At 45.3% G+C, this 17917-nt stretch overlaps 1 protein-coding gene across 9 annotated transcripts in view; it reads right to left on the reverse strand.

Annotated features, from left to right (window-relative positions):
• Positions 1-1520: 1520 nt before the first annotated feature.
• Positions 1521-17917, reverse strand: part of ELAVL4 (ELAV like RNA binding protein 4) — an 87613-nt gene continuing 71216 nt past the window's right edge. For 5 of the 9 annotated variants that reach the window (XM_025991864.2, XM_072724026.1, XM_025991866.2 and 2 more), the window contains 4 exons: positions 8864-9017; positions 7009-7234; positions 5337-5375; positions 1521-1992 (listed from right to left, as the gene is read on the reverse strand). In XM_025991864.2, coding sequence (XP_025847649.1) covers positions 1623-1992; positions 5337-5375; positions 7009-7234; positions 8864-9017 — 789 coding nt within the window. In that variant the 3' untranslated portion in view covers positions 1521-1622. The remainder of the gene's footprint in view (positions 1993-5336; positions 5376-7008; positions 7235-8863; positions 9018-17917) is intronic. The other 4 variants (XM_025991867.2, XM_072724028.1, XM_072724029.1 and 1 more) reach the window with 1 other exon arrangement.

A 17917-nucleotide genomic window follows, 5' to 3' on the forward strand; every position in this document is an offset into this window, starting at 1 on the left:
AAGAAAACATTGTAAGACATATACAAACAAAACTAGCCAAGTGTTACAACTTATAATAAATTAACCCAAAGAAAAAATAACTTTATATATATATATTTATATTGTATATACACATACACACACAACAGAATGACACAATAATATGCTTCTTCCCATAGTTTAAGTAAACAAATAAGTAGTCTAGCCAATCTAGCTATATTTGATCTCGGCCATAGGCATCATCACATCGGCGATTAAATAAATAAGTGTTTCAAGCAACATAAACAGTGTTTCAAATGTACCAACACAGCCCAATTCTATCAGCATGGGCTACAAAGTGAATTTGAAAATTCCTTAATGAATTTAAAGCAAATGTATCTTTTGTTTTCCTCTCCTAAACACATTACATTTAACTATGATACTAAGATATGTAAATAATTTCGTAGCACCTACTGCTCAAACTAAGGAAGTTTTAGATCAAAAGGAAAATTAATCTTTTTAATTTTTGTTCTGCTGACATCCCATACTGATGACTTAAAGAAAAACTGTCTTTCAACTCATCTCCTTGCTTTTGGGTTTTGACTGTGGGGAACTGTGGTACCCTGGGTAGAACGAACACTCCTTTCCCCTAGTAATTAATAATTGTTTTTTATTATTATTACATGCTATGAAAAGATATGAAGATCATCTGTTTATAGCCCATCCTTCAAAAAACAGTCTACGAATCCAGTTTAAAACACACATCTTGATCTCTAAAAAGTTACCAGTGCAGTATGAACGCGACAAAGTTGTCAATTTCCCCTAAATTAGCCAGTCAAAATATTTTTTTCTCAAATCCAGATTCTCTTGTAAAAATTCTTTATATTTTATAAAAATAGATTTTTCTTGAAACCCATTTTCAGCAAAGAGACCACCTCTTTGGCAACAATGTTAATGTTATTAAATTGTTAATGTCATCAGGTATCCCCCTTGCCCCCATCCCCTAACAGAAGACTGTTTTTAGTTCACATGATATAAAAGAAAAAAGGAAAAATAAAAAAATTTGCAAAAGTTTTTTTTTTTTTCATTTTTGCAATTTTTATTATTCCTCTTTTGATTTGTGTGGGGGTTTTTTACCAATCTGATTGGATCAACTTTGTGACAAAAAAGAAAAATCTTTTTTTTTCTTTCTTTGAATCCCATTACTTTGTAAAAATTGTTTTATTTTTATTATTATTTTTTTTTTGTTTTTTGTTTTTCTTCTTCAAATGAGCGAATGGTCATCTTAAAAAGATCCACCTTCAAGGAAGGTAGTAAAGTTAGCTGGCTGGGTTAAAATCCCTGCACATCGCTATCTATGTATATTATATTCAACAACGACAGCTATGAAAGAACATTCAATGCATCAAAGGTATTTTTTTGTTTTTTTTTTCTTTTTTTCTAAGCATTATAAAATCCTTTCCTGGTACACGTCAGGATAATCCAATGTTTTAATACTTAGGCAACACTGGCTTATAAAGTCCATGGTTGAATATAAGCCTCGAAAAGTTTGTTTCTCTCTCTTTTGTGTGTGTGCGTGTGTATGTGTGTGTGTGTGTGTGTGCGCGCATGTGTTTTGTTCGTATATATTTATATATATATTTTAATAAGTAAGGATGGGAAATTCAGGACTTGTGGGCTTTGTTGGTTTTAAAGGAAACTTGCAACACTCGGTCTCCTAGGCGGTACCCGTTGAGGCTGGCAATGGCCATGGCCGCCTCATCATAGTTGGTCATGGTGACAAAGCCGAAGCCCTTGCACTTGTTGGTGTTGAAGTCGCGGATGACCTTGACGTTGTTCACGGCGCCGAAGGGGCCGAAGAGCTGCCAGAGGACACTCTCGTCGGAATCAGGGGACAGGTTGTAGACAAAGATGCACCAGCCCGTTCCCGTGTGACCAGGGATGTTCATTCCCACAAGGCTTGTCATCCCATCAATTGTGATTGGGGAGAACCTGGGGGAACAGGTAGAAGGGGGGACTGGTCCAGACATCAGTCTGACCACGGATAACACACAGATGCACAGACACAGACATGGGGCAGAGGGCTGAGTGAGTGTTTGCAAGGAGAGTCTTCAGGGTTTAAAAACCAAAACACAAAAAAACTAGTGTCTGCGGCATTTCTTTTGAATGGAAAGGCTAAACTGGCTAAGGCCTATATATGGCACGAAAAAGGCTAGGTCGATTCCTAATAACCACAAGGAACTCCCAGAGCAAGGCTCCATTATGCTTCTGCCACAGTATATGGTCATAGGGTCTCCCACCCTGACCCTTCTTGTCCCTCCCCACAACAGACAGCGAGCTCTTGGGAGGAGGAGCTCGGTTTCATTCATTCTGTTGCTCTACTTATTTATTCAGTTGGGCACATACGGGAACATCACAGACATAGTGACACATAGAAAACACTCAGTAAATACTTCTTGATTGCATGAGTGAATAACATTGGTGGATATCAATGCTTGGAAAATTTTATTTATTTTTTAGGGCAGATTTGGAGATGGCCCCAGGAGTGCTCAAGTCTACTGTCTTTGCAGTCCCCTGACTTATGGTTGTCAAAGATCTCTTGATATTTTGAGGAGAGAGACACATGAGAATGAACAGACATACCTTGTTATTAATCATATGGGTGGTTCTGTTTCATTTAGCATCTATTCAAAAGAGTTCCGAAAGAAAAACCCCCAAGCCATAATAATAAAGACATTATCACTCCTTGATGCTATATTATCTGGAATTCATTTCTAAGCATCACAGGAGTGAGATTTCAAGTGGTTTGTGCATTTATGTATCTTGAATTAGAAAAGCTGAAAACTGTTATTTGCCCTATTACAACTACTTTTGTATTGGGCTTTGAAATCTCAGTTTTCATGTTATCTTGAAAAGCAAAACAACCCTTCAGATTCTATTCACTGTCTGATAAAATATATCCATGTGTGATTCATAATGGATGCATCTAGATTAGGTAACCAGGGCCCACGGCAGAAAAATATTTGTTAACATTTTGTTTTATACCAAACGTATACAGGGATTTGGGCCCTATCCATTGACTAGCGTCTTGGTTTTCATGTGATTGGGTTTTGTTTTGTTTTGTCTTCTGAAAAAGGGGATAGGAAGAGGAGAGGAAGCAAAACTGGGGAGAGAATGGAGTAAAGTGTTATCTGGGACTTTTTTTAAAAAAAGATTTTATTTATTTATTCATGAGACACATAGAGAGGGGCAGAGACATAGGCAGAGCTGGAGAAGCAGGCTCCATGCAGGGAGCCCGATATGGAACTCAATTCCAGGACTCAGGGATCACAACCTGAGTCGAAGGCAGACATTCAACCACTGAGCCACCCAGGTGTCCCATATCTAGGATGTTTTGTTGTTTTGTGTTTTGTTTTTTAGGAGGGGGGGGGGAGATGGAGAGAGAGTCTCAAACAGGCTCCACACCCAGTGTGGGAGTTTGATTAGGGACTCGATCTCACAACCCTGAGATCACGACCTGAGCCAAATCAAGAATCCTATGTTTAACTGACAACTGCCCAGGCATGTTTTAAAATAAGCAAATATTCTCGGAGATCTGAAAGTCCAATGAAAGAACAGTTCTGCATCTAAAGAGAATTTAGATAATCAAATGGCTGCTGAAGATATGCTAAACATAACAACTCAATAGGTACTAATTTTGGCATCAGTCACTAAGTCAATCTCGCCTCTTAAAAACAAGTAACAAGACAAAACCAAAAAACAGCATGGTAAGGATTCTTAGAAGGGCAAATCCATGTCTGTTATTTGCATTATTTCTGAAGACTGTCTTCTCAGCCTTCTCTCCTCCAACTGAGTGAATTGACTCCGTTCAGGTTAAAGGTAGAGAACAGCGAGGTATTTATTTTAAGGCCATCAAAGTCAGGAGCCAGCAAAGAGGTTTCAAGCAGAGTCTCAGCTCTAGTTGGTGATGGCCACCTGGAGCACTTTGGGAGGAAGGAGTCTGGATCCAAATCTGGGTCCAACAGGAAAAGAGAATGCTCTTATGGACTAGTGGTGTTTACTCTGAGTGGGGAACCAGAGATGGTGGCAGCATGCATGCTGCTGCTGTGCCTTCTCTGGCCTCATCATGCCTTAGCATCCGTACATAATTGGTGCCACCTCCCTGAAGTTGGAGGGGAACGAAGGCCTGAGGTGGGAAAAATGTAAAAGTGGGAGAGGGAAGAGGCAAGCAGTGTGCCAGACACATGGAAGTAATTCACAGTCATCCTCCTGGTGCCAAGATTGAGATCTGAGAGGCTGGCGCTGTGCTAGTGAGTCTGCAGTCAGCTTACTTCCTCTACTGAGTGCCAGTTTCCAGAGTCGGGGTACTTACCATGCATGGCCAAGTGGTGAAACACTGCCTCATATGGGAGTGTGACTGGGACTATTAAGGACCACATCTCTTTGCCTGACTGTAGGAAGGGGAATTAAAGTGTGCAGCTCTATTGAGCAGGATGATGAAGATGCTATGTCCCTAGCAGCTCAGTGAAGCTTATCAAAAGCACATATGGGAATCTCATGGACACAGTGACATAATGCACTCAACTTCCTGAGACTCAGCTTTTAGACTAGGTCTGGATCATTCCTGTGACTGCATTCAGAGAGCCCCACAAACCTTGATTCTCTTTGAGCCCCCGACCCCACAGAAAGGCTTTAAATGAAAGAAACCGCAAGTTTAAAACATAATACATGTAAAACCAAGGGAGGATTTATAACTGCTAAAACCTGTAACAAAAGAAACTCCTGGTTGAGGTGCACACAGATACACTTCATTCTCAGGCTGTGCCCTGAAATGCACCCTGAGGTGGGGGTGAGAGTCAGCAGGTCATCCACACGTTTATTCATGCTTCGGCCAGGCCTGGTAGTCCAAAATCTAATTTTTCCACTGACAATCATAAGATTGTCAACCATGATTAGCAAAATGTTCTAATTTTGATTTGCTGGAATCTGCCCTCTTAACTGAATCTTGGCATTGCTAATGCCAAACAGTTACTCTGCAAGTTTGCAAGATCAGCTGGCAAAGAGTAGGAGCCTTCTCCCTTAGGGAAGGCGTCCAGAGAACCAGATTATCAAGGGCTTGGTAGCTGTGGCACCTGAACCGTAGGAGAAGCCCACCTGCAAATAAAAGAAAAAGTGAAACACACAAGCACACTTTGTGTGCCCTAAAAGAAACAAAACCAACTGAGGTCTGAAATTAAAATTATGAATTTGACATGCTGGTGGAGGAAAAAGGAAGAATTAAAAAAAAAAAAAGTAAAGTTAGTGAATTAAAAAAAAAAAATTTCTAGCCCCAGTCTGTGCCAACACGGACATCTGGCAATCTGTGGAGTTTTAATTACCTCTTTACGCCATAGGCCATATTAAGCAAATTGTCCAGCCTGCAAAGAGAAGGAGGGTCTCTGGGTTAATGCCTCACAGATGGCAAGATCGCTCAATGGAACTATTAATAAGAATGCTCCATTTTCAAAGAAGAAAAGCTCAATAACTTTCCCCAATGCTTAGGAGTCTATCCACTGGTAGTTCCCCCTTTTCTGCCTCCAACTATGAGTAATTCATGTTCAGGTCAATGCTAGAGTTTAAAGCAAGTGTCTAATGAAGCTCCCTTTCTTTCAAGGTCTGAATTAATCCCACTCCCCCCTCCCCTCAGAACATTTGTGTGGATTTCATTTTATATCGTGTGTGAAATCATTAAAAGGGGGCAGCTTCTTACATCGTTCACCTTTTATTACGATTCACCTTTTATTGCAATTAAACTCGTGCATGAAAGGAATACACGTGCATGCACAATGCATACCAGAATGGATCTTTTCTCTTATTCTAGCTACATTAACTAAATCTTCTTACCACACACATTTTTTGGGGGGCAGAAGGAGTTTGAGGGTTAAGATTTTTTACAATTAGCTTACTATTTACAACCTGAAAGCTCCTCCTAGCAAATTGCCATTATGTTATAATCTCCCTCATGTTCAGTATTTTACTGGAGGACAAGCTATTCACACCATGGGGCAGTAGTAACCATAGTTTCCACCATTAGAAGCCTGCTGGAAAGGCTTTTTACATAAATACTGCATGTGCTCTCACACAAAATAAAAATTAGATGACTTGGACTCTTCATGAAATCATTAACCCTTTCAAATTCCCAGGACAGGACACTGCTGAGGCTGATTTTCCTCCTCGTCATGGCCAGATGGAGGGCCTGCTATCTTTCCATGTGATGTTTGAAAGGGAGAAAAAAACAAAAAACAAAAAACAAAAACCCTTTCAATTAAAGGGTAGTTGGGACATGCGTGGAATAAAATAAGTATTTAAAATTATTATGGACACGTCAAAAATGTTCTTATCTCTTGTACAATAAAGGCAGTCAGGTTGATTGGCTTCAAGGAGTGAAACCTGCCTTTCAGAAATGTCCCAGGAGAAGGGAAGTGCCCCAGTGCACTGGGAGGGTTGGGTGCCTGAGGAAACATTAACAAGGCTTAGAAAAATCTTCCTTCTTGTCTTCCCAGAATCTGCTGACTTCACAGTCAGAGTGAAGTTAACACAAAAGAGACTACCTACCCTACAGAGTAACCTGCAGGAGAAAGAGGAGGACAGGCCAAACCATTCTCCCTGGGAGGATCTGCCTCCTGGCCTACACTTTTCTTTAACTTTATTAAAAGCCACTCCCTCAGCCTTAAGTCTAAGGTGTTGAATGTGGCCATTTATTTGTGATGAACTTTTGTTGAAATGGAACCTTCTGGTTTGGTTAAATGTAGAAATTTTGTTCTAATCCAAGAATCTGAAGTTTAACCAGTCACAGTGGTAAGTTGAAAGGGGGCTTGGAAGAGCATCTGGTCCAACCATTTCATTTTACAGTAGTGGAAACTGAGGCTCAGTGGGGAGGTTCATTCACACAGGGACTCCTGGGGGCGGAGGTTCTTAGGCTTGCCCCATCTTTCAGGGCTGTGGGTTGCCCTGGCCCTCGCCCAGCTGTGTATTTGTGTAGCAGGGCCCTTCCCTGGAGGCTGTGCCTACCTGAACCTCTGGGCCTGGTGGTGAAGCGGACCAGGGTAGCGCCGGTTGGGGGATTGGTAGAGCTGGGACAGCAGCGCCTGGCTGGACTTCTGGCTGGGGTTGTTGGCAAACTTCACAGTAATTGGTTCCGTAGCACCGCTGGGCTTCTGGCCGTTCAGCCCTTTGATGGCTTCTTCTGCCTCGATTCTCTTATCAAACCGGATGAATCCCACCCCTCTGGACACTCCTGGGGAAAAGAGAAAGAGCCTTCATAAAGTATGAACAAACCAAACTGGTAAACATCCTTGGGAAGAGATGGGCTGGGCCGCATGGATATTCTAGGGGGAGTCAGCCCACTAGTGGGGCCAGGGCTGAGCCTGCCTCCCCGAATCCCTCTCACCCATCAAGATGCATCTGCCTGTGTTTTTGCTACCACGGCTCTGGACCAGTGACTGCCACCCACAGAACACAGGCACCTGTCACATCCATTCCAGCCTCTAGCACCGGCCTGTTCAGTCCTTGTCTCCCTTAGTTGTTGTCACCCATCACCCAGCGTCTAGTCCTGCCATGTGCCCTTCACACCTAGCGACTATGTAATCTATTTGACAAGCAAACTCTGACCACATTACACTCTTTAAAAACATCCTTTATACATTTTTCATAACTTTTCAATTCTTTACCTTGTGCATGGTACCTGTTCCACTCCACACGCAGAATAACAAACAAAACCCACAAAAACCCCCTTTCCATGGGCCCATGTTGCAAACAGATAAGTCAGACTTCTCAGTACGGCATCTAATGCCCCTGATGATGTGGCCCCAAATCCTCTGTTGAGCCTCATGCCAGCCGTATTTACTCCTTGAACAGGTTGTGCTCTTTCTCGACTCCACGCCTTACAATATGTCCTATCCACCTATTTTATAGGATGCATCACATCCACCTAGAAATCTCTATCCCTCCTTTCTGCCAAGTAACTTCAGGTCATCCTCCAAAACCCTGCTCAAACATCACTTCCTTGATGGAGCCTTCGCAACAATCCTGGCTAGGTGCAGCACACCTTCTCCTGAGCTCCCGTGGTCCCCTGGACAGCTCCTAGCAGGTGCTCATCATACTGGAGTCCAGCAAGGGCAGGACTGTGCCTCCTTTATCCCTGGTCCCCAGTGTCCCTCCTCTGCACAGTGTCTGGGGGCAGAGCTGCCTTCATTGAGGGTTTGTTGCATGCATTGAATGATAAACACACGCTAAACTGCTCTCAGGGGGTGTTTTAAACTGGGATCAGATGTGGAGTAGGTGAAAACATTCGGTCACTAAAAATGCAACCCAGGGCACCTTACATTTCTTACCGAGAGGTGGTGGTTGCCTTTCTTTATTCTGGACAAAGTAGCATAGTACCAGGCTGCTACTAACTAGCCGGGCAGGAGTCAGAGACTTCACTTTGGACCTCCATTTTCTCATGTGTGAAATGAGGCAGCATGAGGTTCCCTCCAGCTCTACAACGCTGTCACCGGAGCCGGAGCTCTAGTGCAGGTTCTTTTCACGCACAAAAGTAATGTTACTTGGTTGAGGGTTGAAAGAGACTTTGAAGGTCATTCAGTCCCACTCACAACCTGATGCCTGAATCTGCTTTACAGCCCTGCCAAGTAGTTTAGCTGCTGCTGGAACAATTCCCATGATGGAGATCTACCTCCTAAGATGGCCCATTTTAGATGTGGGCATTTGATTGGTAAGAAGTCTTTCTCCTAAGTCAAAAATCTATCTATGCATGACCCATATCTCCTTTACCGTAAGTAACCATTATCTCTCTGCTCCAATGGGTCACAGGGCACTGGCTGCGGCATTGAGACACAAGGAAAGAAATGACAAAGAAACACTTAACCTGTGACTTGATCAACCAGGATTCGAGAGGTGATGATACGGCCATATTGCGAGAAAAGCTGCTCCAGTTCCTTCTGGGTCATGGTTTTGGGAAGGCCGCTAACGTAGAGGTTAGCATCCCTGATTGAGGCAGAGCTCGGACGGGCATATGAGACCTGGGAAAAGGCAAGAGGAGCTAAATCCATTATAGCAACACCCTCCAAGTAGAGGCTGAGTCAACAACTGAAATGGCAGCCCCTCGTCTATCATTCTAACTCATGGTGTCAGTTGAAATAACTCAGTAGTTGAGATTCTTCGCTACTCTTGCAATGGTAATGAGAATCAGGAGAACAGCAATAGAGGAACAAAAGGAGAGTTGGCGATAACTTAAAACAAATGCACAGATAAGGGTCTCTTAGAGCAGAACAAAATAGCTACTGTATGGCAGCTGTTAAATGCAGAACTACCCACGCACGGAGTTCTGAAGATTTACCTCCTGGATGTGGGTGTATAGATGATTTACTGTATCCAACACATAATAATCTTTGAATAAACCAAAAAAAAAAATCTCCATGAAATTCCGCTCTGCAGATTTCTCTCCTTGCCGCCCTCCCAACCCCCAAGCCCTTCGTCTTCAACACATTAAAGCGATCAGGTTCTCTGCAAGATTTTTTATGTCCCATCCTTTGTGTTGTTCCAATCTGCTCCCACAAGGTCTGCTCTCACTGAATGACAAAGTGCTGGTGAAATGGGGCTTCATGAACATCTGCTTGTGAAACTGGATATGTGACCTTGTCATAACATCTGCAAGAACCAGTTGCCTTCTAACTTTGAGGAGGAGCAGATAAAACCACAATCAACAAAATGAGGGTGGGGGGAGGGTGGAGGAGGGAGGGAGAGGGCAGGGGGAGAAAGAAGCGAGCCTCACGGATGGTTATAATAAGTTCGACTTTGTAAATTTGTCCTCCCAGATCTCTCAACTGCTTTTTTTTCCCCCAAAAAGCTAACACAGAAGTGTAAACAGATCTGAAATTCCATCTGCAAGAAGCCAAATCTGTAGCAGTACACATAAGCAAAGCAAACCCCAGCAGTCATTAATTTTAGACTTTCATTTACTTATTTATTTATTTTTTAAGAAAACAACATCAGACATTTGAAATATAATTTACAGCTAGTCTAACAAAAGCACTTTCCTGCTAAAGCTATTTCTGGGGCAGTTATGGCTCAGAATAGATGATGAAAACAGTCATTTCGGAGCACATCTGACAATGTTGGACAGGAAGGGACCTATATGCCTTAGCATTTTTCAGTTGGGAGTTTTATTTAATCCATATAACCAATTTACAAGGCCTGCTAAGACTAGAGGGGTGAGTGAGTGTGCATGTGCTTGTGTACTGCGCACACACAGAAGCCTGTGTACAGAAGAAAGTGTACATGTTAAACTGGACCCTTGGCATCAAGAACTACATCTCGAGTGGTGAAGCAGAACTTGCATGTGAGAATGGGTCTGGCAATGGATCTAGCAAAGAGGAATGAAGGCTTAGCAGACCCCTCACCCTTGGCACTCGCTCCCACTCCATGACAGAGATGCCAGGTCCCTAAAAATAGAGGTTGACTCAACAGATAAAATGATGTGAGTGACGAATCTGCCTCGCTGGTCTCCTCCCTCTATTGGAGTGAGGCAGCCTATCTGCAGTATCTATCTCTTCTAGAAACTCAGGTCTGGCCCCAGTAGGCTGGTTCCCAGCAGAGGGCTGACGTGCAAAGGGACATTTACATGGCCAGTCCCTGGGGAGTGGGGGCTGAAGGAGCAGGAGTTTCATGTGACTGCTTGCACAGACCATCACTCCACACAAGGCTCTCCTACCCCATCCTTTGAGGAACAAAGTCTTTCAGGTTATAACCCAGCAGAACTAATTTTTAGGCATGAGAAAGGAGTGGTAGGGAGAAGGGAATAAGAACACTGTAGTGATACATTCACAGTAATAGGAGTACCCCTGTCTCACCCCTGCCAATTATTAGACAAATTAATTACCTGAATTACATTTGTGCTGCCCCATAACATACCCCATAACATACCCTCCTACTTCTATGTCTTTGCTCATGGGGAAAACTTTTCCACCTACTTTCTCAGGCCCTAATCGTATTTTCCTTTAAGGCGCAGCTCCAAAGTCATGTTCTCTTGACAGCTTTCCCTGATCTTACTTCCTCCTAAAAATCCCCCCAACACACTACTAGTGCTCTCAATGTACTGCACCCATGGTCCATACTTAACCGATTCTGACCTTGATTCACCACCTTTCTATCTGGTCTGCTGATCTCATTGTGGTCATGGTGTGTGTGTGTGTGTGTGTGTATGTGTGTGTGTGTGTGTGTGTGTGTGTGTGTGTGTGTGTGTTATTCATCTTTGTGGGCTCTACCTCACAGCACAGAGCCTCATACCTGTAGAATGCTCAATGCTGACAGAAAGAATAAATGAACATGCCCATAAAACATACTGAACAATGTAGGCTTTGGTGATTCTCTGGGGCTAACTGCAGCTTGGGTTTCTCCACTTAGGGGCCTCACCAAGACTTAAGCATCCAGAATCATAGCTGTGTTTCCCTATTAAGCTAAGAGCTAAGAGATAGATTTCCTATTCCCCGGGGTCTGGGGTTGGAAGGACTGAAAGGAGATGGTTCTACAACTAGACATCACCTAGAGGCCTTCTCTTAGCAAACATTTCCCGAGGATCTGCTATGTAGCAGGCACGGTGCTGTGTGCTGGGGATGCCCAACAAGCGAGAACAAAGAGTGGTTTCTTGCCCTAAAGGATTTCCAAGTCCAGTGGGGACAACACACAGGAGGTACCCAATAAACATGAGTCGAATGCAAGAATGGTACGCATATGGACCAATTACCACAATGCCCCAGGATGTGTGCTATTCCAGGGCTAGAGAGCTGGGACTGGAACACAGAGAAGGGAAGACTACTAGCCCTTCTGATAAAGGGTTAAAAGGGCCAGGAAGAAGACAGAGCCGAGGTGAGACTGGCGGTGAGACAGGTGTGTGGTGGGGTCAGGGACCGGTTGGTCTAGTGATAGCCATCCTCTGCTGTGAGGACATAAGATGATGACAGTCAAGAGCTTAGTGCAGAGCCTGCTGGACATGCAATGGATACTAATGACCTTGACACTCAATGGTCTGGGCAGCCAGAGCTGGGGAAGGGGGTGGGCTGGGGACAGACCTGCTAGGAAAAGAAGCTGCCACTGGAAAGTCATTGGCAGAACCAAAACCATTTCCCCAAACCTCATCCGGGGAGAATTGCTGCCGCACAGCACAGCACAGAGCCAAAACAAGGCCCAAAGGTGAACATGGCACTTAGATCATTCACCAAACCTAACTCCTGCTTAGTTGTTCTCCTTTACTTGGAGCCTTAAGGCTCTTGTTCCCTCAATCCCCTGTCCAAGAACTCTGTAGAAGTGGGTGTGGGCAAAAATGACAGAAAAAGGACCTCCCTTTTTAATTAGCATTTATTATCCGAGTGCTTGTCCTGGTATTTGCACTTTTAAAGTGCTTCAGACCTTTATGAAATCCCGAGTGACTACAGGCATCAGGCACTTCGTTGTGCTAAAACATTTCTCAAAAATTATCCACTCCTAGCCCCGGCGGAGGGCCTGACATTGCTGCTTTGTTAACCCCACTAAGCTAGTGGCCTAGAGCCCAGGGCTTCCAGGGCTGAAGGCGGTGCCCAGGACAATCACGTGCCCCTGACTTTCAGGATCCTCCTCAATTCATTACCCCAGAATCCCTGAAGACAGGGCTGGCATTTCTAGGCCGCTATGATCTTGCTTTGGAGCTCAGAAAGAGCTGGGAGCTGGGCAGCCACTCCTTTCTCTCTAGGTAAGGGTGGCCCAAGGCAGGTGACTTTACACATGATCTTGATAAAAGATTTACAGTCTCTCCAAAGTCCCCGTCTCTACAGGCTCGCCCTAACTCAGTGCTCTGCAAGCGCAACAGTAGAGCGTGACGTTTGTAAGCCCTGACTGTGGGCTGGCCCCGGCGCTCACTAGCTGTGCGACATGGGGCAATTTGGTCTTGATAAATCTCAGTTTCTCTACTGGTATAAAGGGGGACAATTTTCCTTTGGTGAAGAACTGAGATAATAGATTTAATGTGTATAGCAGATTCCTAGGACTTAGTAGATCTCCAGTAAATATTATTATGTGGTAGGTACTACAGGCTTTTGTGGGCCAGCGTGGAACTCTAGCCCCATTGGACACACCTCAGTTTTACTGCACAAACATCTGGGATACCACCAGTGAGCACCTAGAGAGGCACCGCTGTCCTCCTCCATCAGCCTAGGGGAGTCATCCTTTACAACTTGGCTGCCATGCATTTTCTCTAGCACATTCCTACAGATTCCACTGTACTTCCCAGTTTCCACAAAGTACTTCCTAGTTTCCAAAATGACTTCATAAGGTGCTGCCAGTGATTCTCACCAACATGGTATGGCAGGCCCAGGGCTGGGGCTGCCCCTCCCCTGCCACCCAGCACTCGCAGGCTCCACTCCCTGCTCACAGCCAGGCCTTGGTCTGCACACGGCGGGAAGGACAGCACAGCCGGGGGAGAAACCTATCCCGAATCCTCTGGCCACCCATCCCCTCCTGTCTAATGTGCCACGGTACAGGAAAAGGAGAGGACTGGGAAAGCTGATAAATGCTCGCTTTGGGGTGCTAAGAAGCTGGTAGGATAAAGACGTCTTCCTCTGCCTTGGAAAGGTGCTCCTTTAGCAGAATCCTGGCCTTAGAAGAAGATGAGAGAGTTCATTCGTTCTTCCCCTTCCTGAGCACTTCCTGTCTGGCAGGCCCCGTGCTGGGTGCTGGGTGCTGGGTGCTGGGTGCTGGGTGCTGGCAGTGCCTCTGCTTCAAGGACCCCGTGGTCCAGTGAGGAAGTGAGCAAGTAAATGACGGGTGCCGTACAGGGCCTGTCCCGGGCAAGGGGCTCCTCATTTCCCACCCGGGTGTTAGCTTCCAAGTGCAGGGAGCCCCTGGGGTGGCAATCCAGGCCTCTCAGTGCCCCCCACCCCCCCGCCCAGGGGACATACTGGAACCACTGGGACAGGCTTCAAGAAAGGCAATGGGCATGGGGGCCTCAGCCGCTGCCTACTCCCTTCAGCAGCCAGACACAGCTGGAAGTGCACTTTCCGGCCCAGGCTCTGTACTGTGGGAGCAGGCTCTGCTTTCGTGGGGGAGGCCTGTGGGGTCCATAGCACCTGTGACAAGGGCTGTCAAAGTGTGGGGTTCTGTGTTAGGAAGCCCATTGTGTTCAGGAAATCCATCCAGGATGAAATCCGTAATAAAGGGGACTTTAGGATTTAATACACCTTTCTCTTTTTGTCTTCTCTCTCAACCAGCTTACAGCTAGGATGTGGAAAACAAGGGCATCACTTGTTAGGCCCCCTCAAAATAGAGTACAGATCTCTGTCATTGACTGGATGGTTTCACGAGCCGGGCATTCTATTCACAAAACTGCTAATCTCTACAACTGCGGCTCAGGGTAAGTGGAAATAAAGGTGACAGGTGCCATCGGCGATCCCAGTAGAAAGCACCATCCTTCAAATCTGTTCCACAGAAAGTTTGGTGTTGGAAGTGGCCTGCAAAGGTCTGGGTGAGACCCCAGGTAGCCGGCCACCCGCATAATGCGCTACACAGGAAGCTCACTACTTCACGAGGCACTGTGCCCCATCACTGGCCATTACTGATTATTGGCAAGCTCACCCTTCCACTGAGTGCAAACCTGTCTCTTCTATAGCTTCCATCCTCCTCCTATTTCTGTTCTAGCTCCACACACTAGGACAGGAGCATCCTTCCTGTCCACATCACCCCTTATCTCGTGGGTTTCTCTCATTGGGAGGTGTTAGTTAGGGCAGTAAGCAACTGTATTTTGAGATGGGCCATTTCCAAGGAAGTTCTTGCTTATGTTACTTTAACTGCCACTGAGCATCTATTTCTGAAATGGAAAAGAGACAAAGGTTAAGAACAAGGGCTTTGGGGCTAGAAAGATATGGATTTAAATCCTGATTACTTACTAGCTACGTAAGCTTGGGTAAGTCACAACCTTTCTGAGCTGTATCACTTGAATAACATAGGTTAGAAGCTTTCTAACAGAGCACTTGGAGCATGAAACAAGCTACTGCACATAAGATTTCTAGGCACTCTGGAGCACCTGGGTGGCTCAGTCATGTAAGCATCTGACTTTTTTTATGATTTTATTTATTTATTCATGAGAGACACAGAGAGAGGCAGAGACACACACAGGCAGAGGGAGAAGCAGGCTCCATGCGGGGAGCCTGATGTGGGCCCCGATCCTGGATCCTGGGATCACGCCCTGAGCTGAAGGAAGATGCTCAACTGCTGAGCCACTCAGGCATCCTGCATCTGACCCTTAATTTCAGCTCAGGTCATGATGTCAGGGTCATGAGATCGAGCCCCATGGTAAGCCCTGTGCTCCCGGCAGGGAGTCTGCTTGAGATTCTCTTCCTCTCCCTCTGCCCTTCACCCTATTCTCTCTCTAAAATAAATAAATAAATAAATCTTAAAAAAAAAAAAAGATTTCTAGGCACTATCCCGGGCACACAGGAAGTGCTCAATAAATAGCAGCTTTGATATAACTGCTCTGGCCTTACATGAGACCCTGCGGGAACAGAGATGAACACAACAATCCCTGACATGCAGGACTATTAGTCTAGCAGAGGAGACACATACAGAGACCCACCATTTCAGAAGATCAGGGCGCAGATTTTCCCCAATCTGTTGTAACACCCTACTCTCTGAGCGAGTGCAAACTCCCCAGAGCATATAGATCCCTGGGGGATACTCATTCCAAAGAGACAGGAGAAATGGCAGCAGGGAACAGACTCTGGTGCCGCCAGGGCCTTCTAGGAGCAAACCCTTGCGGGTACCTCTGATCCCACCTCCGGGAGCAGGAAGAGAAGAAAAAGCCAGCTGGCTTCTAGAAACAACAGCTTTGATTGTGAGGATAAGCTTACCCCCTGGCCCCCCGTGCCTGTGGCTGCAGCCCTGCCCACAGGCAGAGCAGGTGTCTGCTTATGTGGCCCCACTCCTCATACTTCCCCCACCTGGCACCTAATACATGATATTCTTTTATCAGGGGTAAGACCCCATGGTCATGTTTCTAATGAGCCCTGATGGTGCCACTTCTCCCTCTTAAAGACCTTCAGTGGGTCTTCAGCAGCTTGAGATGGATGTTCACATCCCATGTGGGAGCGCTGACGGCCCTCTGGGATCTGAGCCAACCTCTCGTCTCCTGCTAACTCTCATGTGCCCTGTGCCTCAGTTCAGATTTAAAAAGGTCAGTTTTATGAATATGCACTTAATGTTTCTACTTCTCTTGGTTCATCATCATGTCAAAATGAACCCCTACCCATCCCCACAGACCCCACCTGAACGCTGCCTCCTCCACAAGGCCTGGACACAAATGACTGCTATCTCCTTGAACTCTACAGATGACACACATTTCCATGGCAGCAGCTTTCACAGTACCTCCATCATGGTGTTTAAGAGTATCTGGGAATATCATGAGAATATCTGGCATACAGTAGACTGGATAAGTATTTTTTAAAAAAAAAATGGTGGGGTGATCTAGTCATATGCCTACAACTTTAACAGAGTCTGTTAAATTACCAAGGGGCTTTCCTTAGTACAAGGATCTTGCCATGTGTCTAGTGGTCCCCAGAAGGTAGGGATGTGCTAAAGGTTCCACGGGCTGGTTAGTGGAAGAGCTGGTCTCAGACCTAGAGCTTAAGACAGTCTTCTCAGTAAACTGCAACTCCTGATCTTGCCTTATGGAAGTCTGATAAGGTGACTGCAGCCACTTGGGAGCCCCACTCTACTTCCCGCCACACAAGAGCCTCTATATATGCTGCCCGAGTCTCAGTAAGACTCAAGACTCTGGCCTTACTTTCTTATGCATCTTTGAAGAATATACAGTTCTGGTACATGTAGATGGGGAAAAACCTTCCCACTTATGTGATTTTCGCCTAGGGGGTAACCCTACTCACTTTTGTCTTCATTCTGGGGAGCATTACTCGAGCAGCCCGCTATAAACCATGATGACCCAGAAGTGAGGTATTATTCGTTCTGTTTTCTGGGTGACAAACTCTGGCTCGGTGAGATCAAGTACTTGTCCAAGGTCACACAGCTAAGCTAAGACAAAGCTGGATATGACTCCAAGCTCTGGGATCTTTCCACTATGTCAGGCTAACGTGGACAGTGAAATAAAAGCTGTGTGCTTGGCGCAAACTGCTACTTTCCCTGGAAAGTTACCAAGCTGACAAGATCATGCTATAATATTTTATTAGTGAGATTGTTAGAGCTGGAAAACACCATTTTGCAGATGAGGAAATGAATCCAGAGAAGTAAAGTAAGTTGCCCAAGGTCATCCTGGTAGTTTTTGACAGAGGTGGGACCTGACTGACTCTTCATCTTAACTCAGGGCTCTTCTGAATGGACAACAAAGGGGAAGGGAAGTGGGATTGGCTCTATGACCTGTGACAGACCAGCTGACTTGCCTTGGGGCTTCATGATGGCCACAGAGAAGAGAGTCTGTATTCCCCACAGTTGCTGTTGTTCTAAGCCAGCACTGTCCAATAGAACTTTCTGGGATCATGAAAACGTTCTGGATTGTGCCGTTCGATGGTGGCCACTAGCTCCATGCAGCTACCGAGCGCTTCAGATGTACCTAGCATGACTGAACTTTCCATTTTACTTATTTTTAATTCATTTAAATTCAAATTTAAGAAGCCCTGTGTAGCTAGTGGCTACTCTACTTGAGAACAGTGTGAAGCCTAGAAACGTCACAAAAACACAGAATCTCCGAGCTCAAGGGACTTTCAGGTCAGACTCCCATGTGGTATAGGAATCTCTTCTACGTCACCCCAATGACTCTATCAGGATGTCCCCGACAAACAGAGACTCATTCCCACCCAAGGCAAATGTTCTGCCCCGATGGCTGCATCGGGTCTCTTCCCGGATTCCTGCAATACAGGATGGAGCCTCGGAGGCACTGCAGGCTTCT

The sequence above is a fragment of the Vulpes vulpes genome, chromosome 10, assembly GCF_048418805.1.
Source record: "Vulpes vulpes isolate BD-2025 chromosome 10, VulVul3, whole genome shotgun sequence".
NCBI lineage: Eukaryota > Metazoa > Chordata > Mammalia > Carnivora > Canidae > Vulpes > Vulpes vulpes.